This window comes from Nipponia nippon, unplaced genomic scaffold (genome assembly GCF_047370975.1).
Source record: "Nipponia nippon isolate SJK-2023a ecotype South Korea unplaced genomic scaffold, ASM4737097v1 scaffold_3, whole genome shotgun sequence".
Classification (NCBI taxonomy): Eukaryota; Metazoa; Chordata; class Aves; order Pelecaniformes; family Threskiornithidae; genus Nipponia; species Nipponia nippon.
Window position 1 is genome coordinate 43,689,037 of NW_028262347.1, and position 17,400 is coordinate 43,706,436.

The following is a 17,400-nucleotide window of genomic DNA, read 5'->3' on the forward strand; positions in this document are numbered from 1 at the left end:
GGATCAAAAACCACATGCATATCTGATAGGATCAATTGGAGTCAGCGGAAAAACAAAATGGGACGTTTTAGATGGTGTAATCAGACGTCTCTTTAAGGTAAGGCACTGAAAAATTAGCTCAAGTATTAATTCAGTTTTCTTTTTCACTTAAGAATTCTGTATTCTTTGGGCTGTCTTGCCAAGTTTTTGTTTTGTTTTTTGACATGTAGCTAACACCACTATTAAACTTTAATGTTGCTGTTCTTTTTTCATAATTGTAGGCAGTTCTCTATTGAATGTGACTGCAAGAATTTTCTTGTCAAGTGACTTCACTTGTACCAAAATATTTTCCAAACTGCTTTCATTCAATAACCATTTTTATTTTTATGTCTTATGTTTTCATATAATTTCAGGAATATGTTTTCCGAGTGGATCCGACTACTAGCCTGGGTTTAAGCTCTGACTGCATTGCTAGCTATTGTATAGGGGATGTAATTAGAGCCCATAGCCTAGAAGTGCCTGAACTGCTGCCTTGTGGATATCTGGTTGGAGATAATAATGTCATCACTGTGAACCTGAAAGGTAAAACCCCGAGAATATTTTTGCAGATACTGTAGAGTTCTTCACTGCAGTCCCCCATCCCTTCATAGTTTTTTTCTTACACCTGACCTTTCTGTATTTTGTCTCCAGTTCAAGCACTCATTTATGACATAAACTCTGTGCGTGATGTTGTACAACACCTAACGCAGTGGGGCGTTTTGAGAAAAATCTAGGAATATCTCTGTCTTTCACTGCCTGACTGCCAAATCACAGCAAACTACAAATTTCTGAATAGTGGCAAAAAAAACCCAACCCCAAAACAGAGATTACGATGAGAAATATTTACGCCTTATCCAGTTCTGCAGGAAAAATTCAATACATTTTAAAAGCTGTAGGGATTTGCTATTGAAAGGGCAGGGGGGCCTTCAGAAGAACTATACGTACATCGATATGACAACTGGTAACCCTTGTGGCTGTCACTTTGACCTTTTTTTTTTTCATGGTTGCCTGTAGTGTCTGAAACATACATCTTTGCCTCACTGAGCCTTCTCTTCACATTTACTTTGATTTCATCTCTCCCACTCATCTTGTCCTACTACCACTGTTTAATTTTTTGACCCTGTGGATATAAGCATTTCCACAGTAATGAAGCCCTTGACAGGAATTTGATTTAGGCAGAAGTATCTTACCTTGCTTTGAGCATAGCACTGATACTATCAGGTGCTGGGCCAAACCTATACCTACCCTAGCAATGATGAAGACAGGCCATTTTTCTTTTCTTTTGTTCCCAGGAGTGGAAGAAAACAGTTTGGACAGTTTTGTGTTTGACACATTAATTCCTAAGCCAATTACCCAGCGGTACTTTAATTTGCTGATGGAGCATCGCAGAATTATTCTGTCGGGACCCAGTGGCACAGGAAAGACCTATTTAGCTAACAGGCTGGCTGAATATATTATAACTAAATCTGGCAGAAAAAAAACTGAGGATGCCATTGCAACTTTTAACGTAGATCACAAGTCAAGCAAGGTAAGTTACAGTTGTAAAGATAACCTATTGCCCAATTTGTAGTGATGATGCAGAGCAGATCCTATTAATTGACATACTGTTTTATTGCTCAGTTAGCATTTTTTCCTACAAGAATTCAGTCTCCAGTCCCAGTGAGGAGCAGAGATCAGATCTTTCTGCTCTAAACAAACCATTGAAGCACTGTGAAGGAAGTCTGAATTTTCCCTCCACTTCAGGAAACCCACCTTAAGGATAGATGCAGAGTCAAATTCCTATGTAAATTCAATTCTTAGAGTGTCTGTAATTCCTTTGTCAGAAAGGTTGGATATATAGTAATACTAGTCTAACTTGCTTTTTTATAGTGATAATAGCAGCCTATTGTTAGCAAAGATTTCAGAATGGGGATTTTGAATTACTATCTTGGGTTCAGCTTCGTAATCAGCACTGGATAAATACAACCGCTGCCACGGTTTCTGGCGTGTATCGGTCAGGAAGCTGACCACACTAAAATTGCCTCATGCATCATGTCACATTCACAGTGATTTACATAGCTCAGATTATCAAGCTTCTAGAATGACTACTGTGCTAGCCGCAGATAATACTATTCACTTGCTGTACTAAATTGGGTATACTCCTAACTTGGTGCCCAGGGAAAAGAAAATGAAAGGTTTTGCCCAGAGCTTTCTGATTTGCACAGAACATAATGAAGGTTAACATAATATAAGAAGGAAGAACATATAGATCCCAAAGGGGCGAGGGGACCATTCCAGTAAAAACACCACTTTTAACTGTCTTTATACAAAGGATTTGTGATGCCATTTACTTCAGCAGGGGATGTGTTTATGTTTTATTATTATACCATGTACATTTATAATGAAAATTGTCCCACAAAAGAGCAAGCTTTTGGATCTCTGGTAAATTGCTTGTTGTATGGGTTATTGTTTTGGAGTTTTGGTGTTGGGTGTTTTTTTCCTTTTCGTTTGTTTCTATTAAGATTTATATAGAACTTTTGAGTTTATAGTAAAAAATAAAAAACAACATTGTCCAATACCAAGTGTGTTTGAATAATATAGATGGTGCTATTCCATGGAAGAAACCCATGATGTTCCCCTAGAGACACCTGATCATAAAAAGCCAGACAAAAATCTTTCTTGAGATACAAAAAGATTACAGGTTCCCATTAAAGAAAAAAAGAAAAAAAAGATTCTGCTATCCCTGATCCAGGAAGTAAAACAGTAATAGGAACTTCGTCCATAATACTGAGCATTCCCAACACTGACAAAATTAGATACCTCTAGGGATACAGCTGTAAAACTTGACTAGCCCAGACCCCCAAAGGCAACCAAATGCCGAGAAAAATATGAAATGTTTTGATTATAGAAAGCTCTCTTTTACTCCAGCACTAAATGGCAGCCAGACAGATAGCTGACAGGAAAAAAGGATTTACACAACAAACTTTATTATGATGTGTGATATAGTATCCCCAAAAGGTCAAACAGATTTTCAGTCAGAGTGGTGAAAGGAGATATCTGAAGGAGCAGTTCAATATGCCTAAATTGTGTGATAATTTGGTGGGGTTTTTTTGGTATATAAATGTGGCATTCATAAAAATGGAGGTCCAACAATTAATGTGAGTATCTCAGCCCATTGGAAATGGCATATTTTATTGCAACCTATTTTCCACTGCAGATAAGATATTTTATCAGCAGGTTTCTAAGGAATGTATCCACCAAATAGGAATGTGTATGCTTCAGTCACTTGCCTTATGTATAGTGCCTTTGTTTTTCCTGGCATGTGGCTTAAATGTTGCCCTATCTAAGAAGCAGGTCTTTCTGCGTGTGCTGATCCAGCTGAATGACCCCCAGTGGGGAAACTCTGTAGCAGCCTCTTTATCTTTCTGAAAATCTTTTCCACTGAAATTATATCTATGGTCTAATTGGGTTAATCTTTTCTGGGTTTTTTTGTTAATTCTACTGAAGGATCTGCGACAATACCTAGCAAACCTAGCTGAGCAATGCAGTGCTGACAACAATGGTGCTGACCTGCCTGTGGTCATAATTCTTGATAACCTCCACCACATCAGTTCACTAAGTGACATCTTCAATGGTTTCCTCAACTGTAAATATAATAAATGGTAGGTAGCAGCTTTTCTCTCCCCTTTCACACACCTTTTGCAATTAAAACAGTAAGACCTGTTTGTCATTTTGCAAAATAAAATGTCCCAGTGGAAGCTTAGACTCCCATAGGCTGTCAGCAAAGCCCTTTTGTGCTTGAATAATTTTAACCCTCTTCAGCCAAGTACTTAGGTGTCTGCTTCACTTTATTTATATGACTCCCATGCATCTCAGTAAGATGTAAACATACCACAGAATTCAAGAATGTACGGAAACACTTAACTGAATTAGGATCTTATCCCTTTCACCCTGTCAGATCACACAAGCTCATTAGTACTATGAGTATAGCTTATGGGAGAGTAAGAAGAAATGCACTTTATGATAGTGGAATTTGGGATATGTGCGAATCCACATACCATGCCGTGCAGAAGTAGCTGTGTATCTGGCAGACTTGCACTTCCTACAGTTTTCCTGTAGCAGTGCAGAAGTATGAAGTTTGCTAACTATCCTTTATTGCCAAGCAAGAATAAAAATAACATTTTCTGGAACTTTTACTGGCCTATAACATTGGCTATTTCTGCTGTAAAAGTGCCATCACAGGGACTTCCCTCCATAAAATCACTGCATGCTATGTCTTACTCATGAGATGCATGGGCTTCTGAAATTAAAACTCTAAGCCTCCTGCAAAATTATGAGGTACATGAGGACAGCGTTGCCTCATTTATTTCTTTATTACAGATGAGTACTAGTAAACTACAAATGTGCAGAGAGGGAAATCGTACAAGAATAAACATTAAAAAAGGGCGCCTCAGAAATATTTTAAATCTAAAACTACAATACATCCAGCAACTCTTTTAAAATTGGCCTAGTACAGATAAGAAGAAAGAATCTTCTCTGAATATTTGAATAGATTCTCCCTCAAAAAAACTACTACTTTTCTCTTTTCAGTCCCTATATTATTGGAACCATGAACCAGGGAGTTTCTTCTTCACCAAATCTGGAGCTGCATCACAATTTCAGGTACATTCACTCTGTATTTAATGTGGCTGTGTTTGCACAGCTCGCTGCTTCGCAGCCCAGTTCTTCAACAAGCATTGATCTTGTGTCTCATCACAGCAAAGTGTTTTAGCTTCTGCATCTCTCCTGTATTGATGGGTCTCTGAACAGTGTTGGGGAACAGTGAAAGAAATAAGATATTTTCCGGCACCTCTAGCAAGATGCTGAAGACGATTGCATTCTTGCATTCCATTTGTCTTCAGCATTGTCTTGAATTTCTGCTGAAACCTGTAATGATTGTGTTGTAGCAGTGGGAAATAATGTGGTTTATTGGAGCAGTTTTGTACTTGCTGACAAATGAGACGCAGAAGCTTATGACATTACCTTCACCTATATGTTTAAGAGGAAATGATGTATTTGCTATTCATCGCTGCTTGACATTTATCCTTTTTACCCAGGTGGGTGCTGTGTGCTAATCACACAGAGCCTGTTAAAGGTTTCTTGGGCAGATATCTGAGAAGGAAACTGATTGAGACTGAAATAGAAAGGAACATACGCAATAATGAGCTCATCAAAATCATTGACTGGATCCCCAAAACATGGCATCATCTCAACAGCTTCCTAGAAACGCACAGCTCTTCAGATGTAACCATTGGTGAGTCCATTGGTGGAGTGGTTTGAAATAAGGATGCAGGCTGAGCATGTTAGAGATTTGTAAAGGGTATATTATGTTTTTAAGAGCTGTCATCTCTCAATGGGAAGTACAACATCAGCGTGGGGAATTTATCTGGTTGCCAGCAAGACTGAAATGAAAATGGAGAGTTTAATGAGAGGGTGTATTTCCTGGTATTTCTGCCTTGGTTGCTCAAGACTTTCAAGTAAATGATCATAATTTTAAAAAGTTAAATTTACAAAGAATTACCTCAATAGTAACTTTCCTAAGCTTATTTTTTTCCCCTGTTTTCACACTGCAGTATAATTATAGCAATAAAAGCACTTGGACAGTCAGTTCAGCAAACTAGCAGGTGGGAGATATACATGTCTTTTAGTGGAATAGCTATGTTAGCAAAGAAGTCATCCTTTTACATAGCTTTGCCCATAAAACTTGTAAGTGTTCATCAGGCTTTAGAATTGAATAAAGTGACACTAGTTCATTTTTAATAACAGGAGACTGATAGCTCCCTTATTGTAGTCCTGTATTAGTATTCTCTTCACTTGAGTTTGCTCCAATACTACTTTTTAATTCTGTGAAGATTATTTTTAGTGTGTTCCCTAGTTCTACTTTCTTTGATACAAAATTTGACTTCTCAGGTCCCCGCCTCTTCCTGCCTTGCCCTATGGATGTTGATGGCTCCAGAGTGTGGTTCACAGACCTCTGGAACTATTCCTTGGTGCCGTATCTTCTGGAAGCTGTGAGAGAAGGACTTCAGGTATGTCATTTGTTTACCAGCATTTTTTTTTAATTAGTTTCATAGGCTTTCTCCAAGCTAGTTTTAACCAATGCATCCAAGTATGAATGCTGTTGCATTTGCAAGAAGAGAATCTCTGGAGGGATTATAGAAACGAGCCTTGAAGTCCTTTTGACTTGCTGTTACTCTTGATGTATAATTTGGCTTTGTCTGCTCCAGCACTAGCATATCTTGTATTTTATGAAGAGGGTTTCTCTTCCGTGACTGGAGGAAGTTTCTTCTTTTTCCACTGTTTAAAGAGTTCACAGCAATGCTAAATACAGCTCAGATTGCCTCCCTGAGTCAAGGCAGTCTCAGCCTACCCCTGCATGGAAGAGTTATTAACCCTTACACTGGTGCAAGAAAATAGCTTTGTCTGTGTAATCCTCTCCCAGCAACGTACACATGTAGGCACACAGGCTTGCAAAGGAAAGCTTGTGAACAAGGGTATTTTCACCATTCAGAAAAAAAAAATGACTGGCCTTATCTGACCAGATTGAGATAATTTACCTTTTGGCTGTGCTGAACATGAAGGTCAGTCCTTTTTTGCCCTTATATCTTGCAACCCTGGTTGTATGTCCCATAGTTTTGTTTCTCCTTTTTTCTTTCTCTGTGTGGACTAAGGTTTCCTCCTGACTGTAATTCTCATTTTGGGTGACAGTGCCATCAGATCAGAGTGCTTCACGGTTCCCCCTATCCTGTCCTCTCCAGAGCTAGGTGTTAGCAGCAGTTCCATTGATTGTTAATGAACTATTAAAATTTCTTCTACTTTAATAGAAAGAGGGATAGAAACAGATTTGTTGTAGATAGCACTGTAAGCTGTCCCATATAGGTTAAGATTTCAGACCATTCCACATCTTTGGAGCAAACCTAAATCTTGAAGTTAATCCTTTCTTCTTTTTTTTTTTTTTTTCCCAATCTTTATTTGGCTTTCTCCTTTTTCCTTTTTCTTTTACGCACTGCAATTCTATGTCCTCTGAAAAGACGCTTTGTGGAAAGGCATTTTTTTGCCACTGAAAGGAATTATTGCACAGTGCAGAGGGGATTGTTATGGACTAGTCAAAGAATGGTGTAAGCAGCTGCGGTTTCTTTATCACCTTGTATTGACATAGTGACATACAGATGTGATGGAGGTTTAGAATCTTGCCTGTTGAATATCTCATGCTTTCCTAAAACTGCTTATCTCTCTGGGAATTACAGAGTGTTTATGCCTTGTGCAAATACCTGCCAAACATCTGATAGAACAGCCATGGTGAGATTAACAGCGCTTGTTTAGACCAGCTATAAAAATGCAGTGATATTCTTCATGCTCGTATTTTCCCAAGTATACAGGGTACCTACTTAAATGAAAACTTCAATTCTGGAGCAGAAGATGGCAGCATATAGAAGAAAATACGTTGTTCCATGAGTCGTTCTGATTTTCAGCTACTTTGGATGGCTTCCATAGAATAACATTATTATTAATAAACAGAAATCTTTTATATGATATAATTAGATGTTCCTGGAACCAGGGACGGGTAGAAAATGCCCTTCTAGCCTGGTACTTTGCAAACTCACTTGACAGACACAGAATTTACAAGCCTTGCTCCAGATTCCAGAAAAGATTTAATCGCTGTTAATCTCAGATGAGGGGAAGTGCTGCCGACAGCCTGGAGTTAGCCTGCTGCCTCCCTGAGAAACATTTCCTCTTGGCTTATTTAGGCATATAATATATGCCTGTTATAGCAGCATATAATATATGCATATATATATATATATATATATATATATATATATATATATAACAGCATATAATATATGCCTGTTATAGCAGCCTAGCCTCAGTGTAGGGCAGAAGGAGTCTGAGGATCTGTGTGCATAATATAGAGAACTTGGCTGCCTAACCTGGAGCTCTGGATTCAGCAAGTGCCTGGGAGCAGGTGTTGCAGTGATAAGCACAACTCATCTCTCTGGCTTTAGCACTAAAATCCTTCACTGTTTTACTCCCTTTAGGAGTGCAAGCCCATCTAAATGCTCCATGAGTGTATGCCCTGCCAATATTATGCTGCTCCTTGGATTGCGTGAGGCTGTTTGAGCTAGGAGAAATCACAGAAAGGCCTGGTGACTGGCTCCCCTTCCCAATGTGTCATTGTCACAGCTAAAGGAAATCTGTAAAGCAGCAACCCAGGGGTTCTCGGTTAGCATGTTGCTTGTGAACAGCAATGCGGGGAAGGGTGCATTTTAGTGAGGAAGCTACCAGACCTCCTAAACTTACCATATTCTCATTCTTCCTTCCTCTGTCCTCCTTCCAGATTCGTAAGTGGTTTTGTGCTTCATGGAAGGGAAAACCTATCCTTTGTGAATTTCTTCTCTTATCCTTGTGAAAAATCTCAAACTTAAGGTGTGGACAGCTGTATGCTTCTGCATCCCGTTTTGCTAGGAGAAGAGAACAATCTGCACTGGCACCTCCTAATTCACTTTAAACAAAATCCAATTAACTTGAATGTTTTAGATAGGTCTGAGTTAATTTCACTGACATGCCTTAAGCAAATTACCTAAAGGTCTCATTTCACATTGTATCAAAAACTTGTGGCTCCCACTGTTGCCTACAAGTATCATCAGTTATGGAGTGCATTTCAACTTGCAGCCGCTCTGTGTATTGAAGGAGCATTAATGGAGATGAAGTCTTTTGTGTGTCTTATCATGTCTGAGTGCTGAGAATATTTGAAAGCAAACCACTTGCTAAAATGGTTTAGACGTTTTTGATGACTTTTGTCTGCTGTTACAACTGTACCGAAAACTCGGATACTCACCTGTGTTATATCCATAATATAGATGTACGGTAAGAGGGCACCCTGGGAGGACCCCGCCAAGTGGGTAGCTGATACCTATCCATGGAGCTCTGCATCTCTACAGCATGAGTGGCCATCGTTACTTCAGTTAAGACCAGAAGATGTTGGTTATGAAGGTTATGCATCAGCAAAGGAAGGAACAACCTCAAAGCACGTTCCACAGACTGATACAGAGGGGGATCCCTTGGTAAGATTTAAACTTTGAGGAAAAGGTTTTTCAGTATATACTTTACTGTCACATGTTAAATTGTACACTGTACAGTAAAAAACTACTGTGTACCTGTTCCAAAATGGGCTTTTAAAATGAATCCTACTATAACTTATTAAAAAGGTTGAAAATAAAAGGAAAACCTAGCAGGAGGGCAGGTATCACCATAATGTTAATATGCCCCTAAATTATTTGCATTTCCCAACTGTCCAGAAATGTATCTGGTCTTCAGCATTATAATATTTGGGTACCACTCTTCAACAACTTATTAATCAGTTTATTCTAAAAACACCTTTCCAGGTTGGACAGTCCATCTACATTCTACAAATGAAGGACTGAGAAACACATTATCTAACTTGTCTATCACAGAGAATTTAGTGGAAATGCAAATTAGACAGCCACCCCCCCATTCCTCAGAACATTTCAAGATAACTGATGACTGCATAGCAATCTTAATGTAAAAGGAATGCAAGTGTGGTGTCATTAAAAGATAAGACATTGATTTCCCTCAATGCCATGTATTGTTTTATTTAAATGTGATCCCAGACATTTGGGTTTACCATTGCCTTCTCTGATAATGGGCTATTAAATTGTATATATTGAACTGCTATTCTTCTCTAGTGCTTTCTCTGTAGACTGCCTTTATCACAATTTAAAATACCATTTTAGAGAACCATACTTCTGGAATACAGGCAGCCCTTGGAAAAGGGAATTTCTCAGAGGAAAATGCATTTAACTCTTATCAGTGCTGAGAAAATGACTCCTCAGCCTCACTAAAGTATTTGGTATCCAAAATCAGACCTTGCATCCTGAAGAAGTGTAGAAAATCACCTCATTTGATCCCCTGTCTCCCAGTCCATAATCTTTGGGGTGATTGTTTGACCCTGTGAGTTGGGCTGCCGGTGAGTGCATTGGCCAGGCTTCCAGCACGTATGCATCACCTTCACTAAGGTGAAAATACTTGGGCAGCTCAAGTTCAGTGTCCTGTCACCCTTGCTCCCTCACACTGTGATCAGTATCTATATCTGACTAATTATTAGATGTTGAAACTTGTGAACGAAGGGCTTGCCCCTGCCTCCAGTGGAGCTCATGGGGAGACAGACATCGTGCTTGTGGAAAGAGGACATTTCACATGCAGGCTGTCCTGCACACCCTCCGCATGTACCCTGTATTCTCAAACACGGATACCTATTAAACCTGCAGCAAAAACTACCTGATAGCTTTAAAGAGTATTAAACACTGTTCAATGCCTAGAGAAAACTTTACAGTCTGTACAGGTTGAAACCATAGAGATGTAAGGGTTCCTGAGCAAACTGGAAAACGGGGCTTAGCACACAAACACACAAGAATACCTCTTTCTCTCTGGTTTTTCGTTGCCTGTTTTCTGTAATGACAGTGTATTTGTTCCTTGAAAAACAGTAAAGCAATGTCAACATTGCTTGCAGCCCTGAGCAAGCTGGCAGAAGCGGATGTTTTATAAATAAAATCCTGATCATTACACAGAGTTAGGCATCAAGCATCCAAGTAATTTTCTGGGACTTAATGCTGATTTTGATGATTTTTCAGATGGGCTTCAGATTCTAATAATCCCCAAATTATGTGGCGGCTCTCCTCTCCTGGGTAGGAGGATCTGTTGCTGCTCCCCTGCTGAGGTCAGCCCCTCGACAGCAGATGGGACTCTTTTATGAAGCAGCTGGCCTCGGTCCACCCCTCTCCCACTCCCTCCCCGTCTCTCTCTTGCAGAGGGGGTATGTTAGTGTGATTATGTTTTCAGTTGCTTTTCCAATGTAGTGTGTCTACACCATCCAAAAATTATCTGGAAGCTTGACTGTCTCCAAATATGGGCCCAGATGTCCAGCCGTGATATGGCTTCCTTCCCCTGCCGGTGTTGCAGCTGCAGCCGGTCTCACCCCTGAATTAAAGAGAGTTATCAGGCAGCTCCATTGTATCCCTCTGGCTCTTTGGACCTTTAAACTTCTATTTAAAGACCAGAAGGCAATGAAAAGGGTGCCAGGAGGAGCCGCTGACACCCTGCCCTTTCTGAAATCCTTTTGTATCATCTCCTCAGCTAGATACCAGCACACCTCATACAGAAAGGGAGCTTAATTAAATTTTAACACGGTCACTGCAGCATTAAATGAGACGAGATTATGTAAACATTGCTTTCTTCTTTCAGATGAATATGCTAATGAGGCTTCAAGAGGCAGCCAACTATTCGAGCGCACAAAGCTGTGACAGTGATAGCACCAGCCACCATGATGACATTTTGGATTCATCCCTTGAATCAACTCTCTGAAAGGGACAAACCTAGGTGGAGGATTATGGTAAAATCTGTTTCCACTAGACCACTGCCAGTATTAAAGCAGCAAGCCAAGGTCCCTGAGTGAAAATGGTGTGTTGTAGGTAGGCAGGAGACCTAACTCTGCAAAGTCAGGAAGAAAAATTGAAGTGGAAAGCTTGAATTAGTTTAATTTCAAGGCATTTCAATACCTGTGGAGCCAAGTGAGACTCCATTTGTCAACTGGAAAGGGCCCTAGACCAAGGGCATCTAAGCAGATTGCACACACGTTAGCCAAACTGGAATATTTTTTTTCCTTTTTCCTCTTTCTCTCTGTCTCTCTCTCTCTCTGTGTCTCTGTCTCTCTGTACAAGTTTACAGTGCAACTTCTTTTGTTTTTTTCCTTTAGTTTACCCTGAGGCGCTGCATGAACAATGCGGTCTTCTAATTCTCTTCTAACCTCTGTTGTGCCACATGGTGCTGGTCACAGGATTGCAGTGGTGTTTGCGTTGTACGCTACTGCCCATTCCAAAATGAGTCAAAGATGATGATAGTAACTCAGAAAGCACAAACAGTATTGTGCAATCACCAGAAAACATTACTGTGAAATGCTGGATAAGTGCCAATTTAATTCTAACTGCCATGGTCACGGTGATGCTCTCCACCAAGTTTTTAGTACACGGTCACAGATTTTATAAAGTTGTTTTTACCACAAAGGTCTTTTTTAACCACCTGCCCACTCCTTAACAACAGTTTTATACCAATTATTAACCAACACTGATTAAAGGCTTTTTAGGGCTTCATTTGTTTGAGCCTTTTCAGTGAAAGAAGGAACATTTCTTATGGTGCTGTCTCACTGCCTTAAAACAGATTTCTACAACAGTTTTACAGTTGGTTTAATTCCTAAACCATTGGTAATTTACACTGTTTTTTTCTTCATTTACTAATGAGAAAACATCAGTTAACACAGTAGCCTCATATCTGTATATCATGATTTTTTAAAGAAATGGATAGGAGAAAGAACAGTTGCTATATAATATTTTTATCTTGTGAATAGATTGCTCTGCCTACCCTCAGAAATACACAAGGAACCCAAACCCACTTCCACTGCCACCTAAATGCTGAGAAAATCGGCTCAAATCCATTTGGTCCCATGGAATGGAGTTTTTGGAGGATAGATGTTTTGAATTCTTATCCAGCAGAGCTGGATGCACTTGATGCAGCATGAGCACAAATATACGTTTGTTTTTTTTTTTTTTTCCTTTTTCTAGTTTTAGCATGTTGTTTTGATTGCTATTGTTGTACATGAAGAATTCAGCATAAAAGAACACTGAAGCAGTGATGTCCACTGTGGAAGAGGAAGAGTTTATACTGTAAAAGTGGGTTGGTTTTGCACAGTCTACTGGGTGGGTACTGTAAATATTGGAAAAAAAAAAAAAGGAAAAAAAAAAACCTTGCACAAATCAAATTGAAAGCAAACAAACAAAAAAAATTGTATTTTATTCTGTTGGTGTTAAGAGATGTTTCACTCGCTGAGATTTCCTGTATGTTGCAAACAAATACAGAATGCAAACCTTAAAAGCTGTTATTACCTGGTGTGTTTGTCCTGTACTTACAGTTGTTATGACTATGCAGGAGCTATCAATGCTACAGTGAGCATGTTTCAATATCTATATGAAGCCAATACATTTTGGGGGGAAAAAATCTGAAAATGTTTTACGTGCATATGTCACGGCAGGCTACAACCAGATTGCATTCAAACTGCTCAGAATAATCGGAATCGCTCTTTTACCACAAGAGGCATCTGGTTAAAATCGGTGCATATAAACAAGAAGGTATCTAAGGGCTTTGGCATTGTGTAGACATGTACTGTACACCTCCATGGATGTTACCTTCAGGATGTGTATTTGGTGCTATTAACTCTTTGTGGCCACCCTGCGGTCACTCACTGTAAAACAAAGATAAATCAATGCAGTTTCCAAATGGCACTGAGCTGCATCACTGAATCTAGAGGTTCCTACACGGTGCTATTGCCCTAGTAAAACTCTAACTGATTTTATGCATGTAGGATTCAGTCAGACCAACATCACGCCCCCCAAATCTGGATCCTTTTCTGTTGCAAAACATCAGCACATACACCTTGACTGACTCAAAGAACTAAAGGAAAGCTGCTCTTTGCTGTACCTGTGCTCTGAGCAAACCTGCAAATCTTTTCCTGCCATATTTAACACACAAACACACAATATAACATATACAAAACTTCCTGCAATGCATCTCAGTGAGTCCACCTAGTTTACAACTCAGAAATTGTTTGTGAAACATTTGTCTGTACACATTTTATATTTTGTACATTTTTGATGTAACATATCATGTAAATAGACAGAAACAGTGAAATAAATCATCTGAAAAGTTTTGTAGTCTTTGTAAAGCCCTAATAATAAGTATTTGGTGTCATCGGACTTAACTGGATGATGTATTTTCTATTGGTTTATTGTTCTTCTAGCTTGTAAACCAGCTTGCATATATTTTTTTGCAGGTGTGCGCACTGTATCTGTCTAAATTATTACTTTGCCATTAAAGTGGAATTATTTATTGAAAACACAGTCTGGTGTTTTTGCAGTCAGGACCACTTAACGGATAGATATTATTTCAAACATAAAAACATATAAACAAAACGACAAACTGAAGGATGTAATTTTCTGTATTCCACAGAACTAATCTCTGTAGAAACAAAATTAAATACTGTTTCTAGTATGATTTTTGAATGGCTCTTTCCATGGTGGGAACAGGTTGTGCAATTCAGAAACATCTTTACAGTCTCCCCATTCTCAAGATTATCTTCAAATACAAGGATATTGATTTCCGTGGAGGTAAACCTGTACAAAACTTATGCAGTATTATGCCTTATTTTCAAACTTGAAGGACTTAGGGCTACTTCCTCAGCAGATATACATCAATATGATTTAATAGAATTCAAAGAAAGAAAGTAGAATTATGTTAGTCCGATAATCACAAATTTTGAGTCTGGGAGAGATCATTATGATCCTGCAAGTTGTAAAACCTCAGCTATAAGTCTCAGCAGCAGGTCTGTAATTTCTCCTGAAATTGTCATATCCCTGGAAAGACCTTTAGACATAACAGTGCAGAGTAGAAGATCCAGCACTTTGTTGTCAATGTGGCTAATTATCCACCGGGTGGGTTTGGTTCTTTGAGGGCTTTATTTGCAGTTAAATCTTACATATCTCTTTCTTTTCAAGAGAAAAATACCACAAACTGTCTTTTGCTATGCCTTTTGCTCCTATACTAAAAGCCAACCATAATCAAAAACATCTTTTACGTTTAAGTAATAGTCTTCCTTTCTTTTCTTTTTGATAAGACATGCAGCTTGTTCATTCTTAGCATTTCATGATAAGGCATGCCTTTCAGACCTCAACACATTTTTTGCAGGACTTTCTGACTACTTTTTGATTTGTCAGAGTCCTTTCTGAAGTGTGGGTATGAGACCTGCACATGGTATTCCTGTAATGATTTTACTTTTGCTATAAACCGAACGAATATCACCTTCCTACTCCCACTTCATATTTTCCCTGCTTAGGCTTCAGGGCTGACATTCACTCTCTAATTGCATCATCCTACTGGAGGCTCATGTTCAGTTAATTATCTACCAAGACCCTGACTTCTTTTCATGTTGCATCATTTTGAAATACTTCATCCAATCCTGTCTGTATAAACTATGCTCTTTGTTCCTTAGATGTATGATTGCAAATTTATCTGTATTAAACCAGTATATTCAAATCAGCCCACCCCACCAAATGATTCAGATCATTCTCTACAATCAGCTTATGTCTAATTTACCACTCCACCGGCTTCCCTGACTTCCGAAAACTGCTCACCGTCACCTTTCTTCATCTTTCGGTTTGTAGGTAAAGGCAGTAAGTATTTTCTCAAGAACAAACCCATGTTTAATCCTGCTAGGACCCTCCATGAAGATTTCTGTTTTACAGCTACATTGTTGGGTCACTTATGTCATGGGTATATTTGTATTCCACTTAACATGGGTATGAATATCAGAATGTCATACAAAACCATGTGTGTATAATATTATAGGAAACATATGACTAGTTACGTGGCTCCTCCATCACTGCAGGTCTCTAAGGATGGATTAGATTAGTTTCTGCTGAAAATTACATATGTAGAGCTGATCTACACAGAAAGGGGAATAGACTAGATGACTTTAGCAATCTCAGTGTGGCTTTCCTATAATTCAGTGCTGCAGTCTTTGCACATTATCCATTTGCCATTACTAAAGGGAAAAGATATGAAATTTAATTGTCAAACTCGTTCTGTGTCTACTGTCTCAGCATGTCTACCTGTTAGCCTTCATCTGGAGACCTGTCTGGTGAATCCCCAGGACAGGAACCAGAACAGGAACAGGATAGTGCAGCCTCAGAAAGAAAAGTGTTTTTAGCAAAGTACTTGAGACATCATTGCTCTTGCTTACAAGAACTCATTTTTTATGCTATCATTAAATACCACTGTGTTTCTCAGCATGCACTACTTTTTCTTGATAACTGAATAATGTCACACAAATTAAATGCTACCACTAAGTTTGGCAATGCAAGAGCTACAGATGCACTATCATGGGAGAAATGTATTGCCGAGTAATAATACCAGCAGCAGAAAATAGAATCTGTCATGAAAGATAAATTAACTAAGACCCAGGCCATGTGACCTTGCCTTTTTACACTAAATTGCATTTATTGTTCTTTATTCAATTGCAACCTTAAACAAGCCTTGATAAATAGCAATGAGTGAGCACACTGAGTGAAGTAAAGTCCTGTTTTTAGCAACAAATTTCATAAATGAAATAATGTTTTGCCTTTGTCAGTGTATTTTTTGTTTTGTAAGCAGTTTTTATTACATCAGATTACATAATTTTGGAAACTAAAATGCATCGTGACAATTAAATGCCAAAGCGGAAAGAAAAGACACCTGGTAACTGCTGTATAACCAAATAAAGCATTTACATGGTGACACATAACCAGCATAATGATTTTATCCATAAATTGATGGCTCAAAGAAACAAACAAAATATATATTAGCTGTGTGACCAAACCCCAAGGACTTAGTGAACTAAGTCCTTTAGACTAGTGAACTCTATTTTAGCACTGGTAATTCAGTGCACCTAAAATACGTCCAGCTAATCCCGTGTTCTGCACTCTACAAGTGCAATGAAAAGACATACATAGACTGAAAGAAGACTCTTCAGCGCGACTGTTAATGCAGGTTAGCTGTTCCACTCGTGTAGGCTACAGACAATAAAGAGCTGTGGTTTCTGTACAGCAGTCCCTGAGCTACCAGAAATAATTGGGTGGCAGAATGAATGATTTAGCACCATCATTACTGCACTCTTCATATAACTGTCATGATCTTTAGCGTACCCTGTCCCTGCTTATCCAGGTCAAGCTAATGGCACTGTGTTGGACTAGTGATACTGACTCTTGATTGTGGCTGGGGAAAATCACGCTGGAGGCAAAATCTTACATCTTAACTAACTGAACTAACATTACAGGAAAAAAGTATTTTTCTTCTAGTGGAAATAAATCTAAAAGCTATGTAAGAAAATGTTATTGTCTTATTAGTAATTGCTTTGATTAGTCTGATTATTACTTAATGTCTTTGTATTACTGCTTTTCTAGTGCCAATGTATCTCAAATACTTCATAAATAGTTTTCTTGTAAAAACAAATTGTCTGTCCAAGTGTAAAATTATACTGCTTGTTTGAGAGTTGGTTAATACCTTGTTTCAGACTACCACTCTATATAACAAACTACATCCACACACAGTAAATTTCATCTCTACCTTAAGGGTCTCTGACATTAAAGAACATGCTTAGTCTTACTATGTGTTCCAAGTAAGCGATGTTCTTCAATTTCTGTCCTGAATATAGTGTTAAGCACGTGAAGTGCTTTCCTCGTTTAGCCTTCAGTGCCTGTCATT

The 17,400-nt window shown here is 38.7% G+C and overlaps 1 protein-coding gene across 15 annotated transcripts in view; it reads left to right on the forward strand.

The window, feature by feature from the left end:
* The window catches only part of NAV3 (neuron navigator 3), a 554,479-nt gene extending 540,414 nt beyond the window's left edge, over positions 1-14,065 (forward strand). For 10 of the 15 annotated variants that reach the window (XM_087765091.1, XM_087765093.1, XM_087765085.1 and 7 more), the window contains 9 exons: positions 2-97; positions 393-561; positions 1,311-1,546; positions 3,505-3,659; positions 4,588-4,659; positions 5,094-5,290; positions 5,947-6,065; positions 8,898-9,101; positions 11,299-14,064. In XM_087765091.1, the coding sequence (XP_087621217.1) occupies positions 2-97; positions 393-561; positions 1,311-1,546; positions 3,505-3,659; positions 4,588-4,659; positions 5,094-5,290; positions 5,947-6,065; positions 8,898-9,101; positions 11,299-11,418 (1,368 nt within the window). In that variant the 3' untranslated portion in view covers positions 11,419-14,064. Of the gene's footprint in view, position 1; positions 98-392; positions 562-1,310; positions 1,547-3,504; positions 3,660-4,587; positions 4,660-5,093; positions 5,291-5,946; positions 6,066-8,897; positions 9,102-11,298 lie in introns of all 15 variants that reach the window. The other 5 variants (XM_087765082.1, XM_087765084.1, XM_087765083.1 and 2 more) reach the window with 2 other exon arrangements.
* Positions 14,066-17,400: the final 3,335 nt, after the last annotated feature.